At 41.1% G+C, this 16535-nt stretch overlaps 1 protein-coding gene across 1 annotated transcript in view; it reads right to left on the reverse strand.

The window, feature by feature from the left end:
- Window positions 1–14421: 14421 nt before the first annotated feature.
- LOC125451748 (centrosomal protein of 192 kDa-like) overlaps window positions 14422–16535 on the reverse strand; it is a 214670-nt gene continuing 212556 nt past the window's right edge. Inside the window, exon 58 of the mRNA XM_059646356.1 lies at window positions 14422–14969. Within this exon, the coding sequence (XP_059502339.1) occupies window positions 14831–14969 (139 nt within the window). The 3' untranslated portion in view covers window positions 14422–14830. The remainder of the gene's footprint in view (window positions 14970–16535) is intronic.

Here is a 16535-nt window from a genome sequence, read left to right on the forward strand (position 1 = left end):
AATTTCATGACTCTGAATTCAGTATATAGCAGTAGTAGTTCAAGGTTAGGTGAGTATGTATACTTTCCCAGTTAGTAGATGTTCATATAGTTTAATCTTGTAATAAAGAGCTCTCATTATTATTTTACCAGTATACATCAAATGATTAGTACATTACATCAAAAAGACAACATAACATGGTGGCAGTGTGGTTTTGGAAGACTTGATGAGAAGTATGTAAGTTTCAACCTTTCACTAGTAGAAATCTAGATACTAACAGTTTCTAACAGCTAACATATAGGCTAGAAAAATAGTTTGTTTTCATTATATAATTGACCCTTGAAGCAAACAAACTGTTTCATGGGCAGAGCTCTTGAAGTGTGGGCGAAGCTGATCAGCACAACAGTACTACCATTGTCGTCAAACAACAACTAGCCAACAACTATGACCAGCTAAGATGGTAGGCAGCGAATTGCTACAACTCAGTGAGCAAAAATCCATCCTGCAAAAACCAAAGGATGGCAGAAGGCAACAAACCTGTTGAGTTTATAATGTTCAGAAAACTTGTTCACTTGGTTTGTTGACCTCAATATTTCTGAACCAGATAAAAAAGCTATTAAAATTTAAATTGTGATGTACTGAAATATCAGGTATGTCTGATGATAATGCCAAACATCCAGAAATAAAAGTGGTCAACACTTAAAGATCAAAAACATGTAAATCTCAACTTTGGAGTACACCTTCCAGAATTCGTACCTTTCCGGCAACAATCAACAAAACTTTGATGAATTCGTAAGCAAAGACAGGCACAAGGGATATGGTTGCAACTTTACAGGAGTGGAACTTGCTGACAGAATAATTGAGCTCATATTAGCAGACACGCCATTAGAAGTGTTGCAAAAGACCTCTCTGACCAGAGGTTACAGAATAGAAGAACAATGACAAGCTGGACACAAGTATGAGGTGTATGCCTGGGTGCATGGAGTCTACAGGCTGTATCTCATTAATTTACCACGGGCATGATTGACAATGCAGGTATAACTAGTAGTCAATGAAAGCAATGTAATCTCATGCTTGTTTTTAACATTTCAGCTTTCAACATTTTCTGCAAGACATGGAAATGTTCATTGGAAATTGTTCTCTTTGGTGTTCATTGGTGTCTGTTTTCTCTCTCACTTACTATCTTTGTGTTCTTTTTATCCTCGGTTTACAATTCAAGTTTTCTTCACTGTGCACCAGTTTGACTTGATCTTCCCTTCTATTTTTCTCTAACTCTTCATTTCTAACTGCATCCTTGCCAATTCTTGCTATATCTCAATTTCAAGTTTTTCTTCTTATAATTCTAAATGCTGAATAATCATTCTGAGCATCTCTTTACATATCCTGCTTTTAACTGTACCTTCAATTTATTTGCAAACTCTCAGTTTAACTATAATCCTTTACAAATTCCACTGCTCCCCGACATAGTATATATTCTACTTCCAGAAAACTCTTGTCTGTATTCAAAACCATTTTAGTGTTCCTTTCCAGTGATTAAAGGGGTCATCAACAATGCTATCAAACGGACCTGCTCAGCAATAACTTGCTCACTAATGCCCTGTTTAGGTACTGCTGGAGCCATTCAGCTCCTGACCTCATTACAACCTTTGTTCAAACATAGACAAAGGAGTTGATTTCCAGAGGTGAAGTGAGAGTGATAGCCACTGACACAACTTGGAATGGCATCAAGGAGCCATAGTTAATGGGAATTTGGGGGGAAAACTCTCTGCCAATTGGGGTCATACCTGGTACATTAGACAGAAGGTTGTGGTTGTTCGAGGATAGGGATCTCAGCTACATCTTTGCAGGAGTCCCCCAGGCAATATCCTCAGCTGTTTCAGTAATAACCTCCCTCCATCATAACATCAGAAGTGGGTACATTCACTGACTGCACAATATTCAGCACCATTTTCAGCTCCTCAGATACTAAAGCAACCCATGTCCAAACACAGCAAGACCTGGACAGTATCCAGGCTTGAACTGAAAAGTGGCAAGTTACAGTCATGACACATAAATGCCAGGCAATGGCCATCTCCAGTAAGAGACAATCTAAGCAGTGTCCCTTGACATTCAATGGCATTACCATCACTAAATGCCCATTATCAACGTCCTGGGAATGACCATTGACCAGAAACTGAACTGGACTAGCCCTCTAAGTAAAGTGGCTACAGGAGCAGGTCAGAGGCTAGGTATATTGCATTGAGTGACATGTCCTGACTCTCTACAGCTGTCCACCATCTGCAAGGCACAAGTCAGGTGTATGATAAAGTACTTCTCGCATGCTTGGATGAGTGCATCTCTAACAGCGCATAGGAAGCTTGACACTATCCAGGACAAGCCTGCTTGAATGACACCATATCCACAAACATTCAGTTGTTCCACTACTGACACACAGTAGCAGCAGTGTTTATTATCTACAAAATGGACTGCAGAAATTAATCAAAGATACATAGTCAGCATCTTCCAATCTTACAATCATTACGATCTAGACGGACAAAGGTACCAAGTGTATGAGAACAACAGTATTCACATTCACTTCCAGGGCACTCACCATCCTGACTTGGAAATACATCGCTATTCTTTCAGTGTTGTTGGGTTAAAATCCTGGAATTCCCACCCTAACAGTATTACATGCCTACTTGCAGAACATGGACAGTGTCAGTTCAAGAAGGCAACTAACTAACACCTACTGTACAGCAACTATATATCCAGCCCATGATGCCATTATAATAAGACTGAATAACCAAAACCAATTGCTGGATGATAAATGGGAGACTGATTAACATAACAAGAATCATTAGAAAAGGGGACATCAGGAAAGGAAGTAGGTACTTAAGCTGGAACGGTAGTGCAAAATGAATAAGTTTCTGTATAATGTACTAACAAGGGAGAGGTGACTCAGGACAGTCATGAATTTTTTTTCAAATAGTAACTGAGTAAATGAGGTTTCTCGATATTCTGAGTATCTTATTTCAAAACAAGTGGCATTTCCTTATGTTTCATCCCATGAATGGAAACCAGTAAAGATATTGAAAGATATTCATTGATGCCAGCTAACGGTACTGTTTTTATCTTCCAGAGGTATTAACAGAAGATAAACTATAAATTGGATGTAAATGGAAAAGTTACAGTAGAAGTTGTGAAAAATTCCCGTAGAAGGAATTGACTTCATTTTGGGGAAAAGAGGCTATGAATTAGGAGAGAGGAAGAGCCAGAGACAGTCACCAGTGCATAAAAGGGTGATAGACAAAGACCCAGACAGAACATAAAAGGGTGAGAGAGTGGAGATCCTGTGCTCATGAAACAGTGGGAGAGAGCAAGGACAACCTTTTCATAATACAATAGAGAGCAGAAACAGTAGCTTCAGTCCAAGCTGGATAGGTTCCACCTGGGCAGGACTGGAACTGATGTCCTTGGGGAAGTATTTGCTGGTTTCCTACGTACTAACCTCATCCTGCCTCGCCGGACTGACGTATCCCCTCCCCACCTATCTCCCCCTCTCTCCCTATTTATTTTCAGAACCCTCTCCCCATCCCCCTCTCTGATGAAGGGTCTAGGCCAGAAACGTCAGCTTTTGAGCTCCTGAGATGCTGTTTGGCTTGTTGGACTACAACCTGGTGTCATGTGATTTTTGATCTCATGCCACAGGATGAGATGTAGTATTCCCACAAATTCAAACTGAATCTGTGGCAGCTGTTTGAGTCAGTTTATATGCATGTTCTCCTAGTTATGTTGTAAGCATATAGTGTAATCTTCTAAGTGGTAAAACAATAACATAGGTTACCTATGTGTGCATTATGATTGGTAGGTTCATGTTGAATACAGCTTGTTGACAAGACTGGTTGTTAGATGTAGTTGTTACATGGTTCCAGTTATAGTACGAACTGAACGTTAAACCTCTTTGTGAATCCTTTGCATCCTGAGCAGTGAGTGGCTGTTAGATATGTTGCCATTTATCTTCCCTTCCCCCTCTTTCTCACAGCACCCACTTTGTCTGGTATCTTCGCAGATGAAGTCAATACAATAACCAATCAAAGTGTCCCAGTTATAACTTGCAGCCAAATGTCAGATCCTTGGCTTGTCAGTGGATGTTTTCTAGATAGACGTAGAAACAAAATGTTGACGACGGCAGTCACTTTTCTTTCATTCCATGAAACCCAGCTGGGGAAGAATAGAACAAGAACTTAGGCATTGCTATAAACTGTAATTTACAGGGATATGTAAAAGGTTAATTATACCTAATTCTAAGTGTAGCTACTGAGCAATGTACAAAAAGAGCTGTATAATAATTATGTCAAAACATACGCAACGGGATCTGAGTCTGCAAATGTCTCTTGTTACCACACCTTCTAAAACTGTGTTTAATAAAGCCTATTAATAATCACACCTAAGAGTGCAGACCTTCCATTACCATTTGGTAGCAACAATGAACAGAACCAAAAAGGCAGAAATAAAACAGCACCGAATGCCCAAGTGGCGTCCAGCAACAGTGCAGAATTACAGATACACAATGCTTTTCGTTTTCAGAAGAGGAGAAATACCTGTAGAGAAGCTCAGCAGCAACAAGAAGCACTCGAAGTGGTAAACATCAAGGTCATCTTGGACTTCAAGGCTCAATCCTAATATTCATTCCTGAAAACTATTAAATTTAATGTATAACTAACAACTTTTACTGCCATTAGTAAAATGTAGTCACGAAGGAGCCAGTCTTCTCAGAGGCTGAAGAGACAAATTCAGTTTCCAATAGTATGGTCTAAATACCAGTTTAAAAGGAGACAGGAAACTCATGTACACACTATTAAATTTGAAAGGCGCTGAAGTAATGTGGGTATTATATTCACAACTTGCCCCTTGAGGAGTTAGACGGCATTGTCAACTTTTGTTTTCAACTAATGGGTTCTGTCAGATTGGAGCAAATTTAAACTTTTCAATGAAAGTAACCCTCTCACCAGCAGCTCAGCTCACACACTGTTCAATGTGTCTTCACGTGATGTCCTTCACAAGGTAGGCGAAAATGAGGAATGAGCCTCAGTTAGACTTAGGAGCCTCCAAATTGAATGGTGCCGGGATCGGGAAAAATAAGCCATTAGTAGAAATGCTCTGGCTACGGAAGTGACAATGCAAATTAAAGTGAGGGCAGTTGGAAATGTATTACACAGGAGAAGATTCAAAAGGATCTTTATTGCCTATGAGCAAAAGTGGTGGGAAGTTAGACTTCTGCTAGGACCTGTTTGAGGAAGGAAACTCAATTTCCTCCTAAAAATCTAATATTGTATTTAATGTTTAACTGAAATTTGTTGCTTAAATTCTAATTTCTTTCAACTTTAAGCAGGGATAGAGAAGCTCTTTATTTGAGAGCAAATTTAGTTGGTTAGAGCATGTTTCCTTAATTTTTTTTGTACTTGGTAGGCTAACTCAGAATACAGATATCTCAGCATGACTTAACAATGAATGAGAGGGTTGGGCAAATAAAGGAGTGAGGGAAAGTAGAGAAAGATTCTTAAGATTCTTCTTTGCATTTTCTTTTTTCTAAGCTTGTAGGAATTAATCCTTACACTACTACAGTGGAAGAAGCTTGCTGTTTGGCAAGCATCTGTTAAATGGTAAAGTCTAGTCTCCTCTGTTTTTATATTTTGCACTAGTTTTGTTTTCATAATTTAACCATTGTTTTTGTTTTAGTAGACGTTTATTGATCTCTAAGGATTCTCTAAACTTCAAGACTGCCACTGGCTTTTGCAATATGCTGCTTTTCCTTAGTTTGTATCGTTATATTATCTTTAACCTCCTTGTATAGCCATGGATGATTTCTCCCCCCTGACCTTTTGAAACATATTTCAATTCCAGTGAAAACAACAGAAGAGTTTGGATAACAGAATAGCGACAACTGAGGGTTACAAACTAAATAATGTGACTCTAAAATAAGATTGATAAATTGAGCTAGATAGGTTATTACAGGAAACAAATACCATGGATGTGGTAGTTTTGTACAGATCAAAAATGATTCTAAACATAAAAAATTACAAATCCATGCACTATAAAAAAATTGGCTTGCTGAACTGTGTAACATAGCTAATTGTCCAAGGAAACCAATAAAAGCCACATTTTTATTTTGTACAGTGAATATTTAATGAGTAAGATATGGTAGGACTTCCTACTTAATTTAGATAATGACTGATTGAAGCTAAAATACAAAACTGAATTGTATCCATTTTTATTGGCAGTTAGAACACAGTTTGCTTTGAACTAACAGCCTTAAAACACTTGGCAGTCAATCCTCAAACAAATCAGCCACTTTCAAAATTTAGTCTGGATGCCAATTGTGATCCATAAAGGTGGTGATTTCAGTGTCGGGAGTGTCATGACAATAGAGGAAAATGGTTCACGGAATAGAGGAATTTGTCAATTAATGTGGTATTCAAGGGTTGGGTTGAGCACTGATAAATCTACACAGTTGCTCATCAGCTCAATTCTGACGATACAAATTGTGGAAATCTGATAATGGGAGGGAAGCCTTAGCAGAAAAGAATTCAAAAAGCTGTTTTATTATCTACTACTTCTTGTAATAAGACAGGCGAGTCATCTAAACTTGAAACATTAGCTTGCTCTCTCTGTCTCCCCAGATGCTGCCGGACCTGCTGTGATCTCCAGCATTTTTTGTTTTCAGGCCATCATAAGTTTGTCAACTTTACTTTTATAGTAGCCACAAAATGGGATGATGGTAAAGAATGGCTGCCCTCAGCAACCACAAAAACCTCGACTCTCAAAGAATCTGGTTATTATAAACAGATGGAGAATTTTATAGAATTATGTTTTTTTTAATGTTAGCCATAATTAGTTTCACTGAAAATCTTCATTTTGCACATACTCAAAGCTGTTGGCTCACCAAGTCTGAAATTGAAGAAATGGGTCAGAATTTATACACAACTTGTATTGAAGGTGTCTTTAAGATAAAAGACTACATCCCAAGGTGCTTTAGAACAATACTTGGCATTAGGATCTTGAGCCAACACATGGGAATTAGGTCATAAGTCCCAAAGCTTGATTGGAACCAATGAACAACCCAGTTATCATTCATTAGATTTGACTATTCATTTAATGTCAATGAGATTTTCAAATGGAAATTGATCTTTTAGTAATGACAGGACATACTTGGCAGGATATCTACAATCAGTGAACAGAATATGCGATTATGTATTCTTTGTGCTATTAGATTGATGTACTTGTGAAATGAAAAACAGTGTCTGATAGCAGAATGCTGAGTTCTTCGCCAAATCAGAGAAATAAAGTTGAAGATTAGAGATTGGAGAAAAGCATAATAAACCATAGAAACTACCGTGGCCAATTTATTTCTCATTCTGAGATAGTAGGAACTGCAGATGCTGGAGAATTTAAGATAACAGGATGTAGAGCTGGATGAACACGGCAGGCCAAGCAGCATAGGAACAGGAAAGCAGGAAAGGTCTGAAGGGTCTGGACCTGAAACATCAGCTTTCCTGCTCCTATGATGCTGCTTGGCCTGCCGTGTTCATCCAGTTCTACACCTTGTTACTTCTCATTCTGTTGGTTTATGACTTAGCAAAAAAACTTTAGTCATGGTCACAAAAAAAGAAAAGTTAACCTCAAAAAGGCAGAGCTAGGTGCAACTCACCCCTAGAGTGGTGGCAGGAAGGGCAAATAAATGGGTGGGTCGAGATATTCACTTCCTTCTGGCGACCTCAGCAAGTTGTAGGTTTAAAAAAAAAAGCCTGTGTGGACAACCTTCTCAACATCCTGATTTAATCAACAGCCACTGAAGAACCGCAATCTAATTACAATTTTTCATGGCAATAAGAAAAGTGGCTTTCCTGATCTACCTACTGGGTTGGCGGTGGAGGGAAGTCTATTGGCTCCAATGTAAGGACAATTAGGAGTAGGGATGGGGATAGCTCCCAAAAGCTACCCTGCTGCCCTGGCCTTAAGCCTCCTCAAAAAACAAACTGACATGCTGTCTAGTACAGCTTCTCATGGCTCTCCAGCCTCAGGCTCCAGCAATGTTATACATTTCAGAAGCCATCAGCAGCCTAAGGTGGGGCTGGACTTCAGAGGCATGGTTCCTGACGAGACAAGATGATCCCCAGACAGTAATTTGCGTTTGATGTGATGAGCTCCTTTGCTGGTGGTGATCACTTCATTACCTCTGAAGCCTTCAAGTCCACACAGCACAGAAAGCAGAAACCCCAAACCAAAATTCCACATATCTGGTACAACAAAGGCTCTATATGTTGGAAGAAAAGACTTCCCATGAAAAATATTTATTCAAAATTAATGTCAAATGATCAAGAACCAACACTGAATCACAACACTATAAAAAGGAGTTTATAATGCAGACATATTGTTATTTCAGAAAAATTCAGCTTATTTAGAAATGATGAAGTAAAATAATTAATGAGAGATAACTACAATGAAACTGGAATGAGATATAACAAGGTGTGGAGCTGGATGAACACAGCAGGCCAAGCAGCATCTTAGGAGCATAAAAGCTGACGTTTCAGGCCTAGACCCTTCTTCAGAAAAGAGAGATGGGGAGAGTGTTATAGAACATAGAAAAGTCCAGCACAGTACAGGCCCTTCGGCCCACGATGTGCCATGGAATAATCCTAATCCAAAAATAAAATAACCTAACCTACATTCCCCTCAATTCACTGCTGTCCATGTGCATGTCCAGCAGTCGCTTAAATGTCACTAATGACTCCACTTCCACGACTACCACAGGCAAACTATTCCACGCACTCAGCTCTCTGGGTGAAGAGCCTCCCTCTGACGTCTCCTCTATACCTTCCTCCTAACACCTTAAAACTATGACCCCTCGTGGCAGTCAATCCTGCCCTGGGGAAAAGTCTCTGGCTATCGACTCTATCCATGCCTCTCATTACCTTGTACACCTCAATCAGGTCACCTCTCTTCCTCCTTCTCTCCAGAGAGAAAAGTCCGAGCTCAGTCAACCTCTCCTCGTAAGACAAGCCCTCCAGTCCAGGCAGCATCCTGGTAAACCTCCTTTGCACCCTCTCCAAAGCCTCCACGTCTTTCCTATAATAGGACAACCAGAACTGGATACAATATTCCAAGTGTGGTCTCACCAGGGTTTTGTAGAGCTGCAGCAAAACCTCGCGGCTCTTAAACTCAATCCCACTGTTCATGAAAGCCAAAACATCATATGTTTTCTTAACAACATTATCCACCTGGGTGGCAACTTTGAGGGAGCTATGCACTTGAACACCAAGATCCTGCTGTTCCTCCACACTGCTGAGAATCCTGCCTTTAATCCTATATTCAGCGTTTAAGTTCGACCTGCCAAAATGCATCACTTCGCATTTATCCAGGTTGAACTCCATCTGTCATTTCTCAGCCCAGCTCTGCATCCTGTCAATGTCTCACTAAAGCCTGCAATAGCCCTCGATACTATCAATGGCACCTCCAACCTTTGTGTCATCAGCAAACATACTAACCCACCCCTCAACCTCCTCATCCAAGTCATTTATAAAAACTACAAAGAGCAGAGGCCCAAGAATAGAGCCCTGTGGGACACCACTCAGCACTGACCTCCAGGCAGAATACTCACCATCTACAACCACTCTCTGCCTCCTGTCAGCCAAACAATTCTGAATCCAGACAGCCAAATCACCCTGTATCCCATACCTCCTGACTTAATGAATGAGCCTGCTGTGGGGAACCTTATCAAATAAGGGTTCTGAAATAAATAGGGAGAGAGGGGGAGGCGGATGAAGATGGCTGAGGAGAAGATAGGTGGAGAGGAGACAGACAAGTTAAAGGGGCAGGGATGATCTGGAAGTCACTGAAGTGAGACCTGCCTTCAACATCTTCAAGAACTCAAGTATTAAAAAGGGAATAAAGTCTAAATTACCTGGAAATAAATTTTGTTATTTGCTCACAATATTAAGAAAAAAGTCTTGACTGAAGTACTAAGCAACATTCTGAAAAGGTGAGAAGGACCTTTTCAAACTCTCTGTAGGGAGGGCAAGTAAACCACAATACATGGAGAAAAGAATTCTTGAAGTGTAATTGGGACACTATCTAATCCTACATTTTAGGCCATGATGACATGGATTGCAGTTGGAATAGGCATATGTCACTAAGGTCCTGAACCCCAAATCTGAGTAGATTGACCTACCAGAAAGTCACTGATTACACTGTCAAAAGCAAATGAATACTAAGAATTGAGCGTCTTTAAAAGTCTGCCAATGTCAGAGAATTAAGCTTGTATATTATTACAGAAACAATATGGAAGTAACCAATATTCCATCTAAAAAGAGTACTTATAATTGGACAGTGCAATCTCAGGCTTAAAGATGATAGGAATGGAACCCCTAACAACTGTCTGGTCCATTACAAATCATAATAGTGCAGCAAATGAAAATAAAGAAAGTACTTTGCTGCTTTTGATGTTTATGGCCCTCATCTTTCATTTATCAGAACTAGGGTACGAGAAGTAGACTTGAAAAATTGAATACCTATTTAAACAGCATGAAGGGTGTGATTGGTTGGGTCATCACTGGCATGGAATGCAACAACAGTGATCTTAATTGCATTGTCTGGTCTGAAAACTAATTGGTCAATGTGGTGTCCTGGGAATACAGCTGACTGCCAGTCTCAACTTCTCTTTCAACTCCTCTCATTTTCTTCAGGTAAGAGTGGTTGCTAATGGGTACCCACATGGGCCACAGTTATGCCTGTCTCTTTGTTGGGTACATGGAATATTCCTTGTTCCAGTCCTATTTTGGCCCCCACCCACAACTCTTTCTCCAATACATCAATGCTATCATTGGTGCTGCTTCCCTCTCTCGTCAAATGGGAAAACTTCAATCTCACCTCCAATTTCCACCCCGCCCTCACTTTCATCTGTTCTATTTCTGAGTCCCCGCTTCCCTTTTCTTCCCTTCCTCGAGATTTGTTTCCATTTCTGGGGATTGACTGGCTACTAAAATCCATTACAAACCCATCGATTACCACTGCCACCTGGGACTATACATCTTCACACCCCACTTCCTGTAAAGACTCCATCCCATTCTCTTAGTTTCTCAGTCTCCGTCGCAAATGTTCAGATGAGGCCAACTTTGCCAAAAGGAGCCTCCAAAATGTTCACATTCTGCCTCAACCAAGGATTCCCCAGCTCCATTGTCAACAGGGCCCTCAACTGGATCTGATCCAATTCCCACACTTCTGCCCTCACCCCTTCTCTTCCCTCCCTCAACAGCGATAAGGTTCCCTTTATCCTCACCTACCATCCCACCAGCATCCACATCCAGAAGATCAGACACCACTTCCGCCACCTCCAGCAAGATGCCACCACGACATATTCCCCTCCTCTCCCTCGTCTGCCTTCTACAGGGGCCACTCCCTCCGGAACACCCTGGTCCATACTTCCTTCACCCCAACATCTTCCCCACAGCCCTACAGCACCTTCCCCTGTAACCTGCAAACACCTGCGCATTTACCTCCTCCCTGCCCGGTATCCAAGGGCCCAAACATACTTTCCAGATGAAACAACACTTCACCTGCACTTCCAAGAATCTAGTCTACTACATTTGCTGCTGACAACGTGGTCTCCTCGACATTGGGGAAACGAAGTGGAATTTTGGCAACCGCTTTGCAGAATATCCGTGTTCTGCTTGCAAAAGACCCTGAATCACCCGTTGCCTGCCACTTCAATGCACCACGTTGCTCCCCGGCCAACATCTGTCCCCGGCTTGCTTCAGTGTTCTAGTGAAGCCCAGCGCAAGCTGGTAGAACAAGACCTCATTTTCCGCTTGGGGACCCTATAGCCCTCTGGACTCAATATTGAGTTCAATAATTTTAGGTCCTAAACTCTCCCGTGTCCCAGACCCTCAGACCCCCACCCCCCCACACCAGGCCTTGTTACCACACAGCCTGCCACTACACACCCTCTATTGTTAGTCACTAACAGTCCCCATTTAAAACTATGCACCCTCCCAGCCTGATTGTTAGCAACTCCTTTGTCTGTCCAACTGTCTCTTTGGGCTCTATCCTATTGTTTACTTTCTACCCCAACCACCTCCCTATTGTCTTTACAAACTGACGTTTTCCCAGCCACCATCAGTTCCGAGGAAGGGTCACTGGACCCGACCCACCTGCAAAAATTCTATCCCCATTCTCAATTCCTCCGTCGCATCTGCTCCCAGGATGAGGCATTCCACTCCCGCACATCCCAGATGTCCACGTTCTTCAAGGACCGTAACTTTCCCCCCCAGAGTGGTGAAGAACGCCCTTGACCGCATCTCCTGCATTTCCCGCAACACATCCCTCACACCACGTCCCTGCCACAACCGCCCCGGAGGATCCCCCTTGTTCTCACATACCACCCCACCAATGTCCGGATACAACGTATCATTCTCCGAAGCTTCCAACATCTACAATCCGACTCCACCACCCAAGACATTTTTCCATCCCCACCCTTGTCTGCCTTCCGGAGAGACCACTCTCTCCACGACTCCCTTGACCGCTCCACACTCCCCTCCAACCCCGCCACACCTGGCACCTTCCCCTGCCACCGCAGGAGGTACTACACTTGCCCCCACACCTCCTCCCTCACCCCTATCCCAGGCCCCAAGATGACCTTCCATATCAAGCAGATGTTCACCTGCACATCTGCCAATGTGGTACATTGTATCCGTTGTACCTGGTGTGGCTACCTCTACATTGGGGAAACCAAGCGGGGGCTTGGGGACCGCTTTGCAGAACACCTCCGCTCGGTTCGCAACAAACAACTGCACCTCCCAGTCGCAAACCATTTCAACTGTCCCTCCCATTTCTCAGACGACATGTCCATCATGGGCCTCCTGCAGTGCCACAATGATGCCACCCAAAGGTTGCAGGAACAGCAACTCATATTTCGCTTGGGAACCCTGCAGCCCAATGGTATCAATGTGGACTTCACAAACTTCAAAATCTCCCTTCCCCCCACTGCATCCCAAAACCAGCCCAGCCTGCCTCTGCTTCCCTAACCTGTTCTTCCTTTCACACATCCGTTCCTCCCACCTCAAGCCACACCTCCATTTCCTACCTACCACCTCATCCCGCCTCCTTGACCTGTCCGTCTTCCCTGGACTGACCTATACTCTCCTCTCTACTTATCTTCTTTTCTCTCCATCTTCGGTCCGCCTCCCCCCGCCCCTCCCTATTTATTCCAGTTCCCTCTCCCCACTCCCCTCTCTGATGAAGGGTTGAGGCCCGAAACGTCAGCTTTTGTGCTCCTGAGATGCTGCTTGGCCTGCTGTGTTCATCCAGCTCCACACTTTGTTATCCAAAACGTTAACTCTGTTCTCTCCTCCACATGCTGCCAGACCTGCTGAGCTTTTCCAGCAACTTTGTTTTTGTGACTGCCAGTCTCTATCAGCCTTTTCTGCTTCCCAAAGAAAAAGATGCAACGCATGTACAAATTTCTGTGCCTACATAAAACAAAGGTGGTGTGTCACTATAAATAGCTGCCAGTACACACATCATACTGCAAGCCCAGCTATCATCTTAAACTAGTTTCCTGTGTAATTCTTAGCAAAATATCTTTAATAAGTGATGTCCAATAGCTGAGTCATATCTATGGGTCCATATTGCTCTAACAGTTGTCAGCTCAGGCTGGTTAACACAACGGTCAAGCAGGCCATGTTCAAAAACAAAATTGCTGGAAAAGCTCAGCAGGTTTGGCAGCATCTGTGAAGGAGAAAACAAGAGTTAGCATTTTGGGTCTGGATCTTCGTATCTCAGAACTGAGGAAGGGTCACTGGACCCAAAATGCTAACTCTTGTTTTCTCCTTCACAAATGCTGCCAAACCTGCTGAGCTGTTCCAGCAACTTTGTTTTTGTTCCTGATTTACAACATCCACAGTTCTTTTGGTATTTCTTTTCTTAGGGCCATGTTTGTTCAAATTGTTGATTTGATGTAGTTCAAATTTTTGAGATACCTTCCCCTTTCAGAGTAATGTTAAAAAGGTACACTGACTGTGTTCAGAATCAAAAGTGGTGACATCGATTCTTGCACAAATGCAAGAAAGAATCAATGAGAGATGATTCAATGCCCCTTTCTCCAAGTCTGTTTTATAGGTCCTAGTCTTGAGGCAAGACAGAAAGCTTCAGCTTCTTGTTTCCTTTTGTAACATGCAAATTCTACACAAATAAGCAATTAATTATTAGCTTCAAAGAGTCACATCAGATTTAAAATATCAACTTTGTTTCCCTTGCCACAAATGTCTCCAGCACTCTACTTTTATATTAATAGGAAGAAACATTTCAGTGTTTAGCTCCATTTGATTTACTGCATCAGGTACAGCAATAAAATCCGAAGTCGCATTATTTATGTGGATTAAAAAATGTTTTGATAAATGAATTGCCCATACTAACTTTATTTCAAATATACACAGTGTAAAAACTATTTCAAATGTACACAAAATAGCCACAAAAATAAAGCTTGTGCAAAATATTTCAAGTTATACAATAATGAAGGCAAAGACAAGCTTTTACAGCTCCTTCCCATAGTAAACTGGCATTGTTATTTTGTATACTACAAATATATACTAATATACTTTCCCGCTTTCTGAAAGTCAATATGCTGATGTTAAGTGGCAGCAGTGCATAAATATCTTCATTTATAAAATGTACAATTTGCAAATTTGTACATGAAAGGTACATTTTCCATTTATTACTGTACAATTCTACATAACACTGTTTGCTGTGGAACTTTCCCCTCCTGGAGACAGATCTTAAAGTACAACTAGACAATTAATTTAACAAAATTAACTTTCATTTACTCTTTTCTAATGGCTTCACCAATAAGTTGAATAGGGAGACTTCCACATGTATCTGTTTGTATCACGAGCAGTGCCTCGAATCTGCCCTCTGACTCTGGTTTGAACCGGACAGGTAGATTGATGTAGTGTTGAGCACTAAACAAAAAAGTAAATTCATGAAGTAAAAGCAACATGAACAAAACTTGAAAATCAACTTTCCCCTCACTAAAAGATTCAAGTATTTGTCCATTCCCACGTTTCACAATAAAATTGTACCTATCAAGAAAATAGCAGGATTATTAACATTTAGGACTGAAAGTGGGGGAAGCGAAACAATAACCAGCAGATGACCATTTTGAAGGTTCAAGTTCAAATTCAGAACCCTTGAATTGTACAATATAGAATAACTCATTTGGCTCAGTGAATCTAGGAATAGTGTCTGGCAAAAGTTATATCTAAATCTCTGGTTAGTCCCAATTGTACTTAACTATCTGCATCACACGAAAGACCTAATGATCTCATGGAGGGGATTTGGTGGTGTTGGACAAATTAGAATGATGCTAGGGACAACAGCTTTCAATTATAATGCCAGATACAGAGATGGGGCTTGGATTCCTCAATTGGAAGGTAATGACAGAGGCAAAGTTCTGTACAAGGGAGGAATAACATTGAAATTCAAGACAGGCCATGCAGGGGTGGTGTCAGAAGCACCTCATACAAAAGTGTAATTGAATCCAGAATTCTCGTGCCCAAAAAGCTGTTCAAGTTGACTAATTCATTTCGTCCTGAAAGCTGAATTTGACAGAATTTTGTTGGGCATAGAATAAATACACATATCATCTATGTGCAAACATATCTGAGTGGCTCCATGGTCGCCTCCTGTTCTTATATTGCTGTCCTTAATATTCTGTATTATTCTTCCACCTCTCCAACATTAGTGTTCCAGGTAAAATTGCTTCAGCAGATGAAGCACTGAAAAAGTGGAACTATAACTGATCACAATTACAATACTCAATAATGGAGGAAACAAGCTTTGCCAAGAGAAAAATCGAGGACCAGGGAAGAATTTACTGATTGAAAAGTTATTGTAACTAGACTAAAACACAGCATAGTCAGAACATTTCTGAAAATATAAATTTAAAATTGAGAGAAAATGCAATTAATCTTCTGGGCCATAGATTATTGAAGTTTAAAGAGGGAAAGAATAAAATGGATTTCAATCCAGCACCTTACAAGTCCTCAAGGTATCCTAAATCAATTCAAATCCAAAGTTCATCACTTTTGAAGCATAATGTTCTTCTATAGGCAGACTAGGGAAAAATCACAAACCTGATTCCTTGTCAGTACCATTCATAAATCTTAACTAGTGAATTGCTAAGGTAGACTTCAGCATGCTAAATGAAAGGAAATCACTCGGACATGTTTCCTCATTTAACACCTACAAAGGGTTATTTTATGTAGATAGTAATATAGAATTTCAAACACAAGCAGGTAAGTCATGATGTTATTGACTGGCAGAACCAACGCAAAAAAAGGGAGAAGTGATCAACTCCTGCCCCCATTTCATGTGTTATGTTCCAGAACTGAAAAATCAACACATACCTTTGTCACAAAATCAATTTTAGTACAACATACATTTCCTTTTAGATCTATGCAGTATAATTTTTGGTGATCAGGATTGTGAAATCGAATTTCAGATATTTATCAAAGTAGTCTTTCTGC

This window comes from Stegostoma tigrinum, chromosome 5, assembly GCF_030684315.1.
Source record: "Stegostoma tigrinum isolate sSteTig4 chromosome 5, sSteTig4.hap1, whole genome shotgun sequence".
Taxonomy (NCBI): Eukaryota; Metazoa; Chordata; class Chondrichthyes; order Orectolobiformes; family Stegostomatidae; genus Stegostoma; species Stegostoma tigrinum.